The 18,550-nt window shown below is 46.4% G+C and overlaps 1 protein-coding gene across 5 annotated transcripts in view; it reads left to right on the top strand.

The window, feature by feature from the left end:
• The window catches only part of RTN4 (reticulon 4), a 41,002-nt gene that overhangs the window by 21,073 nt on the left and 1,379 nt on the right, over positions 1-18,550 (top strand). For 3 of the 5 annotated variants that reach the window (XM_064709690.1, XM_064709692.1, XM_064709693.1), the window contains 5 exons: positions 9,868-10,075; positions 11,845-11,983; positions 16,771-16,840; positions 17,482-17,528; positions 18,382-18,440. In XM_064709690.1, the coding sequence (XP_064565760.1) occupies positions 9,868-10,075; positions 11,845-11,983; positions 16,771-16,840; positions 17,482-17,528; positions 18,382-18,440 (523 nt within the window). Of the gene's footprint in view, positions 1-2,997; positions 3,220-6,521; positions 6,663-9,867; positions 10,076-11,844; positions 11,984-16,770; positions 16,841-17,481; positions 17,529-18,381; positions 18,441-18,550 lie in introns of those variants that run through there. The other 2 variants (XM_064709694.1, XM_064709695.1) reach the window with 2 other exon arrangements.

The following is an 18,550-nucleotide window of genomic DNA, read 5'->3' as shown; positions in this document are numbered from 1 at the left end:
TCTTGAGATTATTGAATTATAGACTCAAAATCTCTTGCCACAACAAAGTTATGTACTAAAATGGAAATTGGCAGTTAAATCCCTCAGTGTGTCCATGATGAGTATTAAAGTAATATTTGGAAGTAATGTTGAGATCTTTACCATCAAGACACTCAGTTTCCCAGAACACCCTTGTTTTATGGTGAGTTTAACCACCATCTCTGTGGACATTCCCTTCAGATTAAATCTAACTGGTTTATTTGCTTTCGTTACAGGCACTCAGAAATGCAGCTAATTAATAATATTTTACATTTCCTGGATTTTCTTGGGGGGGCAAATGCAAAGGTGATGCCCAGGTGGGAAATGTGCTTTGAGAGGGTGGTGCTAATGCTGAATCTTTCTTTTTCCTCCTGCAACATGGGGCCAGAAACCAAATACTTCCTGTGATGCTGTAACAGAAACCAGGTCATTGCAGCTGTGTGAATCTTAAAGGACATTGGAAGTTCTGCCTGATACCAGCTGTACCCATTGGGGGAATTTCTGTTATTTTCTGTTTGTGGTGAATTAAATGGCACCACTCAGCAGATAGGAGGTGTTTGGGTTTGTTTGTTGTTTCTCACTGGAGAAAAAATGCCTTAGAACATCTCTGAGTTTCTTTCAGAAGGAATTGGTAAAATTCCATTTAATTCACCATAAAATATCTCGATTTAATTTCATCTCATTGTACTTTTAGATTCTGTGCTTGTTCAGGTAATCATTTTTGCTACCAGGTAAATAGTAATAAATGGAGAGTTCCAGAGGGAAGAGAATTTGCAGAGGAGGAGGAGGAATGAGGGTAAAAACCAAACCCAAAATGAAATTTTTCTGAAGAAAAGACACAGCCTGCTGTGTTTCATTAGAGCTCCTGTGCCCCTGTTGAGAGGCAAAGATTTGTGCCATGAGGCTGCTAAAAGAGCAAAGCCTGAGGAAGTTCCTTCAGAGTGGCAGAATTAGGGAGAAAATGGAGCATTTGGGCCAAGTTCCCAACTCTGCCCCCTAGGCACCACCCCGAGGGAGCTACAGGGGGTGCTCGGTGTGTGAGCAGGGAGTGAGCAGAGCACTCACCCTCCAGGCAGGGCCATGGAGCCGGGGTGTGCCAGGACACAGTGTGTGTCCACAGCTGATTGTGTCTGACCGCTCTGGGGGACCTGATAATGGCACCTCCTCTGTGGCTGCTGTTCAGACACGCTCTAGGGGCAGGAGTGCAGTGTCCCTGCTGCAAACAGAGCTCCTCCAGAGCACTGGCAGTGCTGGGGCCCAGGTTATGTGCAGTGTAAGGGCCCCTCCTGCCCGAAATGGGAGATGGATTCACTATGGGTGTGTTTGCATGGAGGGGTGAGAAGGAACCCTGAGTGTGCAGAGGCAGGAGGAGCATCTGGAGGCCAGGGGGGCACTCCTGGGGCAGTGGGGACACTGCAGATGGGACAAACAGGACTGGTGGTGCAGCTGCTCTGCTGGGGCCACAACGAACTCTGGGTAGAGTTGCATAAATGCACTCTTTTAAGTAAAAGATATAAAGAATATAAACATGAAATGAAGATGCTTTAATCTGGTATCTTTAGTAATTTGTGCTTTCAAAGGTCTTTCCATTAATCATCAATGTTTTTGGCAAGTTTAGTGACAGTGCAAATATGGAGGGGGGACTCACGGGTTTTGGTGGTTTCCAGTTCAGCTTGAAGATAGACACGGATTCTCAGACATATTTTGTATTCTTTTTTTTGTACAGTGCAACTTTTCACATTTGCTTGCACTGTGGTGTTTGAATATACATTCCCTACTTCCCTCCTATTTTGGATTTGTTTGGATTTACCTATGCACATTTTGTGTAAGTTAAAAAGAGATGTGACTGTCAAAGGAGGCCTTACATTTATGTAGCAGTTGATGTCAAAACCAGGGCTTTTGGGTCTCTGTAGCAATCTTTCTCAATGCAAGATTGTTCTAATGAAAAGTGAAATTGTCTATTTAAGGTCTGAATTGGGATCTCTAGCCATCCTGGTCTACAGTATTTTCATGGAAACGTGGGAATGCCCTTTTCTAGTTCTTAAGAAAATGGTGTACTAGATTGTTAAGAGGCTTTGGAGGAGTACTGGGAAGATTTTAGCTTCCTGTTGTTAGCTCCAGATTTTAAGAAGAAAATCCAAACTGGAGAAGAAATTGTGGTTTTTTTCAGCAGGGATGGAAACAAAATGACATCAGGATTCCCACAGCTCTTCTCTTTCACAATTGGAGTTGTAGCTGACATTCCTCTCCTGTTTGTGCAATACTTCCTAAATTTTACTTTCTATATGTTGGTACGGCAAACTGTCGGGTTCCTGTTTTTATTTAAATGAGGGGAACAGTTAATTGTCAGGTCTGCAGCTGCCAATAGAGAATGCTGATGTAAAATAAAAAAGGGGAAGGTGTTTGCTGGTAGGAATTAGGTAAAGGGCTGAGTAACTTTTTCTGCAGCCTTAAGAGGAACAAATACGGCTGAGCAGCTCCTGGGGACTAAAGATACCAGCGAAAGGATTAATCGTGCTCTTCATGAGCCTGTGCTTTTGTTCCAGGCACAGAAAGGGTCCTTTTCTGTTTCCCTTCACGCTGCTTGTTGTGAAGGGAGAAGTGTTACAAAGGCGTCTCTGTTATTCCTCCGGCAGGCAGACATTAGTTTACAGAACCCCGAGGGGAAGCCATACATCTGGGAGGTTTGTAAACGCCTTCGAACCTCTGTTTGAAAAGCAATCTATTTAAAGCTCGTCTGGTGACTACTTTTAGCCGGGCGGCGAAAAGCCGCTTAGCGCGGCCGGGCTCTGCAGCCCTCGCTGCCGTCCGTGCAGCGAGCGGGGCCGCCGTGCCGGAGGAGCCCCGGGAGGAGCCGCTCCCGCCGTGCCAGCGCTCCCGGGGCCGGCAGGAGCCGCTCCCCCCGTGCCGGAGGAGCCGCTCTCTGAGGCCGGCAGGAGCCGCTCCCCCCGTGCCGCCGCTCGGTGCCGCCGCTCCGGGCGCAGCGGGGCCGTGCGGTGCCAGCACTGCGTCAGCTCCACACCCCGTCAGCTGACCCGCTCCTGCAGCACCAGTGCAGCACCACTGCGGAGCCCGGGGAAGCCCATGGTTCCCTCCCTGGGCTGCAGGGCACTTCTCCCGCAGCTCTCCCCTCTTGGAATGCATAATTGATAATCCCAGCTGGAGAGATGGACAGTCAGCCGGGCACTTGGAAGGATAAGGGTATTTATTCTTTCGCCTTCTTTGCTTATTTTATTCCTTTGAGATGCCGCGGGTCGTTTTCAGCAAATGGTGTCTGTAGCGTGTATTTATTTGATTGTGAAATGTAGCCGAAGGTGTGGAGTCTCTTTGTGCCACGTGCAGAATCAGAAAAGCTGCAGGTTAAAATGGGTAAATAGGAGCAATGCAGAAGAAGAAATACTTTATGTAGGTGAAACGGCTCGTGTGACACTGCAGATCTTTTCCAGCCCTACAGAGCATATTAATGAAGGGCTTGTTTTGGTATGCACGGCACAAATACCGGCGTAGTCCCAGTTTAGTCCGTGCTCCTTGGAAATTTCGAGATTATTAATAATCTAACAATACTACTCATTAACTATAAAACCCCATGTAATTTGCTGGCCATGTTTTAATATTTTTAAGAGGAGAAATTGCATGGAGACCACAGCAGGGTGGGGATATCTTCTCTAAAACTCTGTTTGAAATATACCCTTAATCCCCTTTGCTTTGGATCTTTCATAATTCTGTCAAATTCTAGGTAAAACTGTGTCTGATTTTTCAGAATTTACAGCCATAATATTAAATTGATTTGGTAAATAAGTAGCTGACCTTAAATTAGTGTGGTGCTGACCTTTGTTCCTGTAAGCACCAATGGGAGATCTCCGGTGTAAATCTCTGTGGATCATTACATTAGTGCTCAGTGTGTTAGAGTTTAAGCCTTATTTGAATAAGTAATCTTCATACTTTACCAACAGGACAAGCTTTAAAAAAAAATTAATTATCTCTGGATACTTAAATGTATTTTAAAGGGCCCTGTCGGGGTCGGTGCTTGTGACGTTTTCCTCTTTTTTTGGGAATTATTGCTCAAAATCTGTTTTTTTTAATATATTCTACTTGGACAAGATTGCCACCTCTCTGAAATCTATAGAATGCTTTTTCAGAACCTAAATATATACCAAAAAAAGTCCTGAAGGACTTTTTTGATCCCCTGCCTCTGCAAAATCAGGTTCTTTAAACTTTAATTTTTTATTAAGGGGCTGTAAAATATCAGGAAAAATATGATGCAGTGTTTAGTAATATATTGTTGTTGATATGTAAGTAGTTTAAATGTTCAAGGCTTCATACGTCAGGCCTGAAATTTGTGGGGAAGAAAGGAAGGAAAGGGAAAAAAGAAAAGAGCGCTGAGGTCAGAAGGTTTTGGTAAAAATTGGAAGGCGAGTTCCCTTTTTATGTCTTCAGGCCTAATTTTCAGGTCTCTTTTACACCCAGCCTGGCAGGGGTGGTGCTGATCTGAAAGCACATTTCCAACCCTGGAATTTGAGGCCTGGACAATAATGGAGTCTGTTTTGGTTTAAAAGCCCTGAATTGCCCATCCTGAGCAGAGATCAGGTCTACAAGAAAATGGAAGCAGAAATGAAGGTTTGGGGGAAGCAGAAGACGCTGGTTCCTCTCCTTTTGCAGCTGCTGTTGAAGCCTGGTTTAGAGGGGCTTTTTTTTGTTTAGAACAAGATGAAGATACTGTGTTTCACATTCTTCCTTCCTTAAGTCAGGCTCCAGTGGCATGGAAAACGATGGGTAAAGTTCAGGGACTGATTGCACTATTCATCCAGCCCCAAAATAAATATAGAAGCAAATATTGCAACATGCTCCTTTCCATGCAAAAAATTACTAAAAAAAAAAAAATTAAATCTAAAACCTTAGAAGAGCAAAAACTACAATCTGTACTTGGACTTTGTAGCTGAAACATTGCTTCCTAATGAATATAATCTTAAATTTAGATTTGGTTAATGTGTTGTAGTTGAGGAACAAACATAATGCAAGTGGTACAACCTTTGGCACTGATTAATACCTGTGGTATTGATCATCTAGATAGATAGGATGAAACAGGTCTACCCTGGGAGTAGCATGATTTTAATTTTTAATGCTCTTGAAGATAGGCCCTATGGAGTAATTAGTACTAAAAAGTAACATTTATTATTTAATTTTTAATGATTTCAAGGAACTGTCAGGTTTTAATGGCTGAATATTGATGTGATGGTATGGTGAACAGCACAGCTATACTTCCAGGTTATCCCAGCATTCTTTTCTAATTAATGAGCAGAAATCTCTCTGAATTTTGGTTTAACTTCGTTAACTGATGGCAAAGATTGCATAGGCAACCTTTACCATGAATAATTGGGGCTTTAGAATGGCTTTTCCAGTTGGTACATTGTGCACACATGCACGAGTATCTGGTCAAGTAGAAATGAAAGGAAAATGTTGCTTTGGCTCATTAGGTGCTATCTGAGAATTAATTTTTTTTATTGAGAATCTGGTAGTGTTTGCCTTGTTCTAGCATGTTCTTGTGAAATCTGTATCACTTTTTGTGGGGTTGTGGTGCAGATGCCCAAGCCTGAGCTGTGTGTGGTGCAGCCTTGTTCTGTGCCCTCTGGCACCCAGCTGGAGCCACCTGCCCATGGCTCTGCTGGATGTGCTGCTCCTCAGGGATGCCGGGACAGGGACAGCTCTGTTGGTGGCAGTCCCACGTGCTTGGCACCACTTGCTGGCCCGCTGTCACCACCCAGTTTCTCCAGCCAGGAGCTGCTGTTGTTCCTGGCTTGCAAAGAGACAGTCAAGGACCAAACTGGCTTCCCATGCATCTGATGGGGTAAACAGAGGCTGCAATTTTGTGGCCCAGTCTCTGCTCCTGTTAGGATGTCAACCAGGATTTGGAATAATCATCCCGATGCAGGAAGCCTTGAAAATGTCACACCCCAGGCTGCGGTGGTGCTGGACACACCAGCCACTGAATGGATGGCTGATGGCTTCTCCTGGGGCTTGGGCTGTGTGGGGTCAGGACTGGGATTCTCTGCACAGAGATCAATGGAAATCTTGAAGATCACATCCTGTGTGAATATGTGAGTGGAAAAGGCCTCTCTGAGCAATTTGTGGTTGTGGATTTTCTGCCCAGCAGCTTTTGCTGCTCGGTGACAGATGGGACATTGTGCTGAAAGCTGCCGCTTCTCAGCGCTGTGTCCCATTTCTCCGTTGGCACAACGCTGAACTGAGCCACGAAAGCTCTCCCCTGTGCCCCTCGCTGTTACTGGGAGAACATAAAGGATCCGTTCCTACCTCTCGCGTCACAGAAAGGTTCCAGTGGAACAACGCCTGTAAATCGCACGGTGTTTTTTCTCCCCATGCCTTTGACACAAGCCGCCTTTCTTTGGCGCTGAAGCGGGGTGTGTCGGGCTGTGAATGCCGGCTGCAGGGCAGCTGCCGGCTGTTGGTTGTGCAGCCGCATTCCCGGGGCTCGGCCGCTGCCGGCCATGGGCGGCCCCGCCATGGCAGCGGGCGGAGGTTGCGTAGCTCCGACCTCGCAGCGCCCTCGCAGGAAGTGGAAAGCGCCGGGAGCGGAGCCGTGCCAGGGCTGGCTGCTCGCTGCACGCTCAAGATGGATGCCAAAACGGGTTAGTTCCTTTTTCCTGCTTTTCTGTGCTACACGTGAGCTCGGCTCGCTCCTGGGGCTCGCTTTTAATGGCTCTTTCTTAAAAAAATAAAACCCGAACGAATCCCCCCCCCCCCCCCCCCCCCAAAAAAAAAAAAAACAAGACAGGGTTGGTTGCTTGGTTTCAGGGGTTTTTAAAAAGAGGATTATCAGGTTGAATATATCAGACCGCTTGTTTTTAGCATTAAAACCCAAAATGACTTGCTCAGTTTTAAGTTAAATATCCGAAAGGAAAAGATTTTAAAAATACAGCGCCAAAGCTATCGTAGCATTTGCTTTAAAAGCAAAATGTAACTGGATGAGTTGTGCATGTAAGGCACGGATGGTACAGGACTATTTTTAGACGTGCCAAGTGACAGTTCGTGCTTACCAAATGTAGGCAGCTGTTCTTGTTTTAGAATAGGCCTGCAAGACGTGCATTAATATTATTTATTTTATTATACTTCATATTGTGTAAAATGCAACTCAGAACTGTTTCCATAAGGAAAGATGTCGCAGGGCTGTTGCTGAAAACGGGTTTGGGTTTTTTTTGTTTCTGGTTTTATTTTTAATCTGCTGTGAATATCTTGGGTGTTAATTTAAAACCAGAAAGCTGCTTCTAGTAATGCTTTGAATCTTTTCCTTTCAAAATAAATGCAAATAACTTGTTTCTGATCAATTAGAGAATACACATGAGTGGCTTCATCTGCTTTCTTGGACTGCAGAATTACAAAGCAGTTTTTCAGTGACTTAAACACCGAATTTCCTTTGAGGAATTTACGATGATACCAGATCCGTATGTCATTAAACCTCCGCTCGTTTGGTCGTTCTCCAAAAGGAACGGAGATGAAATAAGGAAAAATGTTTTATGAGCAGCTTAACTGGCCCGGGAGCTCCTGGCGTGGGGATTTTTCTTATTGATTACCGAGAACAAAAGACTTGATGGGTCGCTAAAGGCCATTTGGCTTTTGCTGTGTGCTTTAATTCCAGCAATGCACCTTTGTTTCTGGCATTCTGGAACTGTCACATAGATGAATTACTCTTTTTACATTCCTTGTAGCTGGGATAATGCATTAATGCATGGAATAAGTGATTTCCAATGAAGAACCCACAGCTTTGAAGCTGTGCAGAGAGGAGGGAGCAGCTCGTTTCCAGAAGTAAAGCTGTCTGCAGGCAGAGGAGCAGGGCTCATACTGAACGTGTCACCTGATACAGGGGCAGCACCACATTCGAGTGCATGGATGCTCAAATTGCAGCATTTAAAAATAAACACAGTTTTAGCACTTGCAGCAAATGCTCAAAAAAAGGGGGGGGTTTATTTTTTTCAAAGATTCCTTACGTGATTTAAGAGCACAAAATTCACTGGTTTTGGCCAGACTGGTTGTGAAGATCTCACCCAGGTTTAGCTTAGTTTAGGTTTGCAGGTTTACAAGGATTCCTGGGTCAATCACACCATTTTGTTGATGTTTAATGCAAGGTGTGCAGAGACACAATAGATTCTTTTGTGTCTGGAAGCAAAGGAAAAACCGAAACAAAAAGTTCAATTTTGGCATTGCAACCCACACAACAACAGATCTACAATGACTTGACGTTATTTGTTTGGTTTTTACAAATATTGAGGAGCGGTTGTGTTGCTGGGAGCCTGGGCTCAGTGGCAGGAGGAGTTTGGATTGGAGGCGCTGGCAGAGCCGGAGCTGCCTCGGGCAGTGCTGCTCTATCTCTGCCCCCATATGTTTGTGCCGTCACATGGTGGCAGCGCCAGGCCCTGATCTGGCTGCCTCCTGCCTGCTGGGGTGGCTTTGGCACAGCTGCCAGGCTGGAAGTAGGGAGTGGGATGGATGTGCTGCAGGGGTGAGGCTGTTCTTTCCACAGCACTTCTGCTCTGTGATAAACTGGAGGTGTTGGTGCAGCTGGAGCCTGCCTCTGGCTGTGGGGCTGCAGGGAACTTCTGCTCAAATGGGAATTAAATATTGAGGTTAGATACTTTGCATTAGGGTGGCTTTAAGATTATGGTTTTCATCTTTCCATGTTGGAATAATTGGAAAGAATTCAGCTCTTGAACGTCTGGGAAAACACACCCAGCCCCAGGGGCTTTGGCACATTGTACCTACAAAAGGGTTACACAGACTTTGCCCCACAGAGGCTACCAGGTGTTGGATGTTGGAGCATGACTGTGTTTTCATCCTGCAAGAAACAATAGACAAATTCTATTTTTAAAATGTTTTTACAGTCATTCAAATAATCTGTTCCAAGCTGTGATTAACTGTTTTACAGTTAATTTTGGTGGTTAACTGTTTTACAGTTAATTTGGTGATGTTTAGGGTGAGGCAGGATTACTAAATGTGCATTGCAATAGTAATACATTTCTGTAATTCATCTTGAGCTCTGTCTGCACTGGGTTATTGCTGTTAACAAACAGAGCTGCAGTGGGTGTGTTGAGCCATTACCTATCCCTTGTGCAAGGGTGTACTTTGCTCTGAAGAGTGATGCTAAAAATGGCACAATATTGTGTTCTCTAATGAGGGTCACTTAAGGAAAACTAAACTTGGTTTGCAAATGAAGTCTTCTGCATTGGAGCACAGCAGATTTAGCCTGAATTGACATTTCAGGGAGAGTATTCCCTCTTGATGGCTCAGTCTGTCACCCATAATCAACATTATAAACTCCCATGGGAATGCTTCCATCAAAAGCAAACAAAACGAACTGTTAATGAGTCTTTGAGCTGTGCCTTTGCCTCTACCAGGCTTGGAAAGATATAATGGTTTCAAGATCTGTTGGTGTCTTGTTATCTGTCCTCAGAGGGAATTGGAATCAATCTCTCCAGGGAGTGACCTCCACAAAATGCCCGACAATGAGAGGAAATGAAGCACAAACTGTGGTTCTGGTGCAGAACACAGCACAGCAGCTGAAGAGATGAATCCTGACATTGCTTAAGGGCATCATTGTTTTAAAATTTAAACAATTGCATCTGGGTAGTCCTAATAGCAGTAGTCCAAATAATCTGAGGTCCAGAACTGACTAGTACTAAATAACCTATTTCTAGTTGTGGTTTCAGCTCTGGTTTGACAGGGGTTTGCAAGTTCCACTCTTGGTGACTCTCAGCAGTCGAGTGAATAATGAAAAATTACTGCCTTGATATGAGTGCCAAAGGAGCCTTGTTCTAATTTCTTACCTCTTTTAAATTGCAGTTGTTGACCTCCTTTACTGGCGAGACATCAAGAAGACCGGGGTGGTGTTTGGAGCCAGCCTGTTCCTGCTGCTCTCACTGACAGTGTTCAGCATCGTCAGCGTCACAGCCTACATCGCCCTGGCCCTGCTCTCTGTCACCATCAGCTTCAGGATATACAAGGGAGTCATCCAGGCCATCCAGAAGTCTGATGAGGGCCACCCCTTCAGGTGAGATCTTTCTTTCCATTAAGCACAATTGGGTTGTTTTGGAGAGCAGCAGTGTTGGGTGACACGTGCTGTTGAGATGTTGCATAATAACAAAAATAGACTCTGCACTGAAAAATGTGTTCCCCACTTTCAGATTTTCTCAGGAGTCATACAGTAGATACAGAAAATGGAGTCAGGTCTTGGTACAAGGGATGGAAAAATCAGAATAAATGTAGCAGGGTTTAAAGCATGACAAAAGGCGACTTTAATATTTTTGAAACTTTCAAGACTTTAAAATGTTTGGTTTAGTTTGTAGCTGTGCTCCCCACTTGCAAGGTCAGTGACAGGTTCCAGGTACCCACTGCTGCAGAACTGCCTCTAAGAGAAATTAAACCTTATTAATCTGTGTTGGAGGACTTGTAGGAGTGTGTGTTTCCTGTTTCCCTGCCAGCCCTGTCCCACTCTGCCCAGCCTTGCTTCTCCCTGTTAGTAACGAGTGAAGTGGCTCAGTCTCCCCTTGCAGGCCTCAGAAAGTCCTGTTTGCCCCTCTATCTACAGCCCTTTTATTAATTTGATAGTATTCCCATCTTCTGTAAGGCAAAGCAAAATGCAGGTTTCCCTCCATTCCTCCCAGACCATGTGCAGTGGCTCCTTTTCTGGTGGAAGCCAGTCTGGGGGACAAAATTCTGGGGAAAAACACTCTCCCATTAGGGTGAATATTCCCAGCTGGAATCTTACTTGCTTCTCATTATCTAAACAACAATTTCAAGCTTTTTTCTTAGCAAGAGCAAGCAGAACTTGTTCTACCTATGCTCTTTCTGCAGTTTTTTTCTAAAAATACTGATATTCCTAAGTAGCTTCCAGACATTCTTGCCCACCATACCTGGTTGCTTATTTTTTTCTGTATAGCTTATCCAGAAGAAGGATATTTTATATCCACAAGGAGGACATTTTTACTTGAAAAATCCTGTGGGAAGAATTGGATTTTTGATGCAGGTGCTGAGTATCCTGTGGATGAGCTGGGGAGGGTGAGCAGATGGAAGCCAAGGGTGGATGGCAGAATGTAGCCTTGAAATGGCCACTTGCTGCAGTTACCATATGAAGTATTTTCATTTGTCTTGGACTTGCCACAAGGTCATGTTTAGCTTTGCCTTAAATGACATACACGGGAGCATTGTGCAATTTTCATATTAAAAAATCTCCAAAGCAGAATCCCATTAAGAGAAGTTTACCTGGTGTGAAATGAGCTCCATTTTACAGATGTGCTGCACTGCTCCTTCTGCCTGCAGCGTGCACATCAGATAAATAAATTATACTTTGTTTAAAGACTCCAAATTGCCACAGCCACTGCAACTGCAGATAAGTGACAGTGGAGTGGAAAGAACATATAACCAGATAGGGGTTTATATCTTTTATGTGAAAGAACTGCTCTCACTAGCTGTAAGAATTATTTCTAGCAAATGAGAAATTTAGCTCATTTTGCTGTGCTATAGTGTGTTACAGCTTGATGGTATTTCCACAAGGGCCTTCCAGAGATGGATATATTGCTTTTGTAGACATTTTTCCCCTTGTTTTAGCCTGCCCCTTTTTTGCCTGGTGCAGGTGACTGAGTAAACAGCAGTGAGAAAAAACTGGCTGGCTGAGAATAACCTAGGTTAGTTGTGTTTGTCCTTTCAGCATTCCCCACCCTGTGAAGTCTGTTTCTCCACAGCACAAAAAGGAGGTTCTATCTAACACTCAGAGCAGGTTTGCAGCATTTTCACCCTGAGGTTTGCTGCTGTGTCCTGCAGGGCTTACCTGGACTCGGATGTGGCCGTGTCGGAGGAGCTCATCCAGAAGTACAGCAACGTCGTGCTGGGCCACGTCAACGGCACCGTCCGCGAGCTGCGGCGCCTCTTCCTCGTCGATGACCTGGTGGATTCCCTCAAGGTGAGCGTGCCTCTGTGAGGGCACTGCTGCTGCCCCAGCTGGCAAAGCTGCGTTCTGCTCCTTGCAGGATGAGCTGTGCCTCTGCTTGAGTAAATAACCAGGTGGAGTTTGCTCTTGGAAGTGTTCAGCGCTGGGCTGGGTATCGAGTGCTGCCGCTGTGCTGGGGTAGCTGTAAAGGATAACTGGATCTACAGGGAAAGCAGAAATGAGCTGCAGCTCCCTGTTACAGCTCCTTGCTGGTGCCTCTCACAGCAGGAATCTTCTAAAATAACAAGCCATGCTGCAGTCTGGGCATTGGGGATGTGTCACTGATATGTGTGTGTGTGTCCCTCTGGAAAACCTGGCTCTGGCCTAGATTGTCCCAGCCTGCTTTGGAGCTGGTTTGCTGTTTGTGTTTAGTGCACAGCTCCCTGTCTTTAAACAGGAATTCCTTTTCCACTTTCTGCTGGAGTGGTGAGGGCTGAGTGATGCCCTTGGGTTACTGGGAAGGTGGACACTGGTTCCAGCCCCTGGATTTGGGAGTGAAAGCTGCTGTTTTTAGTGATGGGAATTACTGAAATGGGGATTGCAAATTACCCAATGTGAGCAGTGCTGTGTAACAGCTAGAGTCCATCCATGTAGAATTTAATGGGATTTAATTAGAATGGCAGAGCACAACTGACTGTGAAGAATAGTAGTAAATTAAACAAAAAGTTATCAAAAAAAGAAAATAAAAAACCCAACAAAACACCCCAAAAAACCTTCCGTAATAAAAGAATTTGCTGAAAACTCTTCAGTTTTGTTCTGGGAGAATTGTATTCTCTCCTTTCAAGCTCTAATTGCCTTTCTTTGTTTTTGAAACTGGTGTTTCCTTTACCTAGTACAGTGTGTTGTCTACTTCTTTTTCAGTTTGCTTAATCTTCTTGAAAAAACTTGCATTTATCCTGCAGTAAATCCCCTTACTTAGTGCTTTACAAAGTCCTTTGAATTGTTGTGGAGCTGGGGGAGGGGTTCCTTGTGAAACTGGGGAAAACCAGGCAGGCTGTCCAAGCCTTTGTTGGAACTGTGCAATAGAAACCTGCAGGCGGATCTTGGAATCTTACCCAGAGTTTGCAGCTCCAGTTTCTCATTGTGCTCTAGGTTAAACACAGTGTGTGCCAGAAAAGCTGCACCTGATGCCCTGAAAGGCTCCTGCAGTGGGGCAGCTCCTCTGGAAGCAGGAGGAGCTGTAAAAGGGGGCTCTGCTGCTCCTGGGACAGGTTTCTTTGCTCAGGAGGGAGACAGGAGGTGGATATTGGCCTGGGGGTTGTGCAGGAATCCCCCTGCTCCTGAAGGGCTTTGCAGGAAAAGGCTTTGAGGAGCTGGTTGTGCATTCTTTTCTGCACAGTCATTTCTATTCTGCTTTTTGAGACATGATCAATAGTGCTGCTGCCAAAGTCCTGTTTGGATCTGATGATCAACAGCACAGAAGAACTCAGAATCACAAGGTCACTTTGTGATCCTGCCTTGGTCTGAGTGAGGAGATTTCTCACACCGTTTGTGCAGGGATCCCCAGCCCTTGCAGTAAAGGAGGAGGAAGCAGAGAGGAGCCAGCTGCTGTTCTAGAGAACACTGGTCTGAAAACAAGGCCTTCTGGAGGAATTATGGTAGGAGCAGAATTAATTCCAGCCAGAATGTCTGCAAGGCACTCTAATCACTTAAAATACTACAGTCCATAGGAAAGATGTGTTTATTCAGCTGAACTGATTCATTTTCCCTCTCTCCTTCTGACATTTAAAATGTTTTATGTAGGTTAATTAGTCTAATTTATGGTAGCTGGAAAGAACCCTTTATCAGAAACCAGTGAATGTCAGGACAGTTCACAAGCACACGTTACTGATTTTGAAGAGTTTGTGCTCGAGGAGAACATTGGGATTCCAGGGTCTTATGTAATATAATGGCCCTGGTTTAAAAAATAAAAATATCTTGGCTTGTGTAGTTTAAACATCTTCAGTCTAGGAAACCACATGTTTATGTATAACTCAAGCTACAGAGCTCTAATGTAGAAAATGTCTGCAGGTCAGTTCATTGTGTGTAATAGTTCTGACTGTAAAATCTGTCTTGTTAAGATTTTTTTTCTTTTTATTAAACAATGCTTCAGTCAGGGAAGTCTTAAAATGGACTCTAAATATTTATGCAGCCCAAGGAGAAATTCCTCACAGCTCTTGAGGAGTCACTGCAGAGGAGCCCTTGCCAGAGCCCCAGGAGAAGCTGCATTTTGTCTGGTAAAGGCTGTGCTGGCACTGGGCACTGCTGCTCCTGCTCAGCTGAGGCTTTGAGGAGCAGAGCTCTGTGTTCTCAGTGTTCTGTAGCAGAGAAGGGCATGGGGCACTTCTGGATTTGCCCATTTTGGTTGGCAAAAGTGGCTTCAGTCCATCAGCCACCAGGCCTTTCACTGGTGTGCAGGTACTTGGAAGGACCAGGCCTGGATCCTGGCCTGCCTTCTGCTTTCTTCTTCTTATCTTAGACCTTTATTTAGAGGTGTTTCAGGGAAGGTTTTTGTGTTTGTGAAGGTCTCTGAGGTGTGTTTCAGGTAAGCTTTGTCGTGTCTGTGAGGGTCCCTGGGTTTGCATAGTTTATAAGGAAAAGAAAATAGAGACCAGTAAGGAAATGTGGGATGGATAATCCTGGGAGAGCTGCTGGAAGTGTCAGAGGAGTGCAGAGGGAGGAGCTGTGGGATCAGAGTCCCTCTCCCATCCACTGTAAGTGTAGGGGATTAAACCTGCACATGCAGCAGTTCCTGCTTCTGCCCTGAGGCTGCCCTGGGCAGACTTTGGGTGGAGAGCAGCTGGTGTAGTCAAATGTGAACTCCTGGATTTTGCTCTGTCTCGAACCATAAATTCAATGCTTACTAAAACAAATAATTGATAGTTCTGATAATTATTGGACTTTGGGATTGATTTGTGTCTTGTTACCCCTGTGCTTACATAAACTCCCATTTCTGCCCTGGGCAGAGTCATCAGCAGTGTCCTGGCTGCTGAGCTGGCTGGGTGTGCTGAGCTTCAGCAGTTGTGTCCATGGGGAGCAGGTCAGGGATGGCTGGTGGGATGCAGGAGAACCACTGTAAACCATCAGTGCAGGCTGGTGCCTCCCTTCCCTCTCTGGTGCATGTGCAGGTGCTCCAACATGGAAGTGTTTGCTCCAGTAAAATGCCTGGTGCAGAGAGATCAGCTCCAGGCTCACCCTGGCATTGCAGGGCAGAACTGGGCCAGGGTTTGAATCAATCATGAGGGAGTTCAGCAAATCTGCTTTATTCTCCTCGAGAAACCTGCCAGGATCCCTCAGCTGCTAGGAATGGTACAGCCTCTCTGAGGGTTACCTTTGTGCTCCTCCCTGCTGCTGCTGTGTCACATCTCAGAAGTGCTGACAGATAAAGAACTGCATCACTTGCAGTTAATGCACCTGAGTTTTAGACCAGTTTTGAGTAAAGCTCTTGAAGTCAGCTTGATTTTGTGGCAGGGTTCATGGAATTAAACTTGTATTGACTATCAATGCCCTTATCTTGTGGCTGGCTGTTGATTTTGTTTGGTTTGGATATTTTACATCTTTTGATAAGCTGAAATTGGATGTTGGGGTATGGAAGTTCAGAGTAGCTTGGCTGCAGGCCAGTTCCAGGGTCCTGGCCCACACCCACACTGCCACCAAGCCTTGTTTTCCTTGCCAGCTCTTTGTGCCCATCCTTTCCTTGGGTGTAGCTCCTGCTGGTGGGAGTTTCCATCTTGGGTTGGTCACTGTGCCCTGCTCTGCCCTCCCTGGTGCCAGTGCCAGCCCTCTCATGGTGTCTGTCCAGGGTTCTGCTGGAAAACAGCCCCAGTGCTGAGCTCACAGGGCTGGGGGTCTGCTCTGGGCAGAGCAAGGAACAAACTCGGGTGAAGCTGCTGCTCCTGGCTGCTGCTCAGCTCCTCAGCACTGCTGCAACTCTAGAAGAAAGGGCTGATTTTCCTCAGGAGGAATCCTACCCCGAAATAGAGCTGGCAGGCCTGGGTCCCCTCCCCCTGCTATAGGTCAGAGGTGTGCCTGGGACACTGCACCTGGCACTGAGTGTGGGCACAGCTTTGTGTGGAGCTGGGAAGCAGAGCCTGTGTCCCACCAGGAGCTGCACAAGTGCTGTCAGCAGGGAGGGAGAATGGGGCTGAGCTGGGGAGCCAGCAGTGCTGGCAGCGTGGGGCTTTGGGGATGGCTTTGCTTCTGAGCTTGGCTCTGACCTGGAGCCAGCTTCCATGTTGGAGCACTTGTCACTCCTCTTGTTCCTAAAATTTTTAACATCCAAAATGTCTTGGGGTTTTTTGAAGGAGAAAAGGTAAATCAAGGCCACCCTACCCTGTTACCTTCCAGACAGGCTTTTCCTGCTGTGCCAGGGCATGGCTGGGCCGGTGGGTGGACATTGGGTGGGACACACACAGCGGTGACCTCCCTTCTCTCTGGCTCTGTCATGCAGCCCTTTGGCCTCTCTGAGCCTGGCCTGTCCCCTCTCTGGAGCTGTGTGTTTGCTGTGGAGCTGGCAGTGCCCCGGGCGGGCACAGGGCAGTGTTTGGGCACTGGGCAGTGTTTGGGCACTGCTGACTCGGGCTGAGCCCCGTGACTGCACCCAGCAGGCCCCATATCCCATTACTGCATCCTTGAGCCCTCTCATCAGGCAGCTCTGGTTACAGGAGCTGCACAGGGCTGAAGTGCAGAGCTTTGGGGCTGTTTGTTTGGGAATTTGTGTGTGCAGCAGATGGGATGTCCTGGGCACAGAGTGGTGCTGATGGGCTCTTTTTCCCTTGCAGTTTGCAGTGTTGATGTGGGTGTTCACTTACGTTGGTGCCTTGTTCAATGGTCTGACATTACTGATCCTGGGTAAGTGTTTGTTACACACCTGGCACACCCAATAACTGTGGGGAGGCAGTGGGGTGTGGTCACTGGGAGGTTCATCCTGTAGCCTTGGGATGCTTCACTTCTTTTTTTTTTTTTGATAATACAGCAGAACAGATAATTTTGAGTTCTGTTGTTGAATTCCCTGAGATTGCTATCTCCAGACATTCCATGGTTTATAGGCAGGTTTGTTGTGCTTGTCCCTGTCAGGCTTAGCCTGCCCTGAATGTCATTGCTGTGCTGGGACTTAGGGGGAGGTGCAGGATGTGCTGTGGCCGTGTCCCACTGCAGGATTTCATTTCTTACATCCCAGAGCAGGCTGGCCTTCAGGTGTCAGAACCAAGTGATGCCTGAGCAGCCTTTGGGAAGAATTTGCATGACCCCCCACTCCCAATCTTTCCTGTGACCAGACTTAACTGCACTGGTGGTGAGATCTGGAGAACAGCTCAGGCTCTCCTTAGTAGGGATTATTGAATTTTCTGGCCAACAATTGGTGCATGGGGCTTAATTGTTCATTTTTCTTGGACCTTTTTGTAAGACATATCAAGGTGTGGAAACCAGTCCTTGTTCTGCCTGAACACCATCCCTGTTGTCAATATTTATGCATTTGATGTGCTCTTTTCCAGCTTTGATTTCGCTCTTCAGCGTTCCTGTTATTTATGAGAGACATCAGGTGAGTGTTTAATAGAATTCATTCAATGTTTCATAAAATCAGCTTGAAGCAAAACCAGAAACGAATAATTAACATTAATTTCAGTCTTCTGAAATATTTAAAGCCTTCTAAACTTTACCCAGGAACCAGGGCCAGGGAGCACGAGTTCAGTTTGAAGTTCAGACTGTGTGTGCTTTCCCTTTTCCTTCTTGGTGTGGAAGAAGAGGTTTCCCCAGCAAACAGTTCTGGAAAGGGCCTGATGAACTTGGAGGCCTTTTGTGCTGGTCCAGCTTTGGTCAGGACTGGAGCAGCACTGGGGAGGGTGTGTTAGTCCTGCTGTACCTTTTGGGGTTGGCATTCAGGATTGGCTTCCCAAAGCTCTGTGGAATTTGTAGCCCTGGCAAAAACAAGAGGTGGGAGCTGCTTGGCCCAGCCCAGGGCTGCTCTTGGGGAGAGACTCCCATGTAAAAGGAGTAGGGAGGAAGGAGCCAAAATAAAATACTTGTGATTGAATTATGGCCAGGGCTGTCTTGGGCAGGTCACTGCACAGGAGGGGGCAGCCAGCTCTGGCTTAGCCCTTGGTCTCCCCTTTCAACAGCACGGCAGCCGTGGGGGCAGGAGCAGATGGCAGAGCCTCCCGGGGGCTGCCCAGGCTCCTCCTCCACAGGGAAAGGGCCCTGGAGCCCCAGTGTGGGGCTTAACCCGAGTGCTCAATCCTGGCTGGGCTGCAGCCTAAGCTGGTTACCCAGCCTGGCCCAGCTAAGCAGCTTTGCTGTTCTGTGGGGCCCACAGGGGCCCAGCCCTGCACCCACAGAGTTTGTGGGACTCAGCCAGGCTGCAGAGGAGCTGTAACTTCTTTCTGCTTCAATTCCAGGCCCAAATCGACCATTACCTGGGACTCGTGAACAAGAATGTCAAAGATGCCATGGCAAAGTGAGTTGGTTTGGGTTTATTTATTTTCCTTTGTGCTGATAACAGCTCCTGGCACATGTGGCACTCCTGTCTAGGACCAGTGTGTTCTTCCATGTGCCAGGCCAAGGAGG

Source organism: Zonotrichia leucophrys, chromosome 3, assembly GCF_028769735.1.
Source record: "Zonotrichia leucophrys gambelii isolate GWCS_2022_RI chromosome 3, RI_Zleu_2.0, whole genome shotgun sequence".
NCBI classification, from domain to species: Eukaryota; Metazoa; Chordata; class Aves; order Passeriformes; family Passerellidae; genus Zonotrichia; species Zonotrichia leucophrys.
This window is presented reverse-complemented; position numbering and strand designations above follow the sequence as displayed.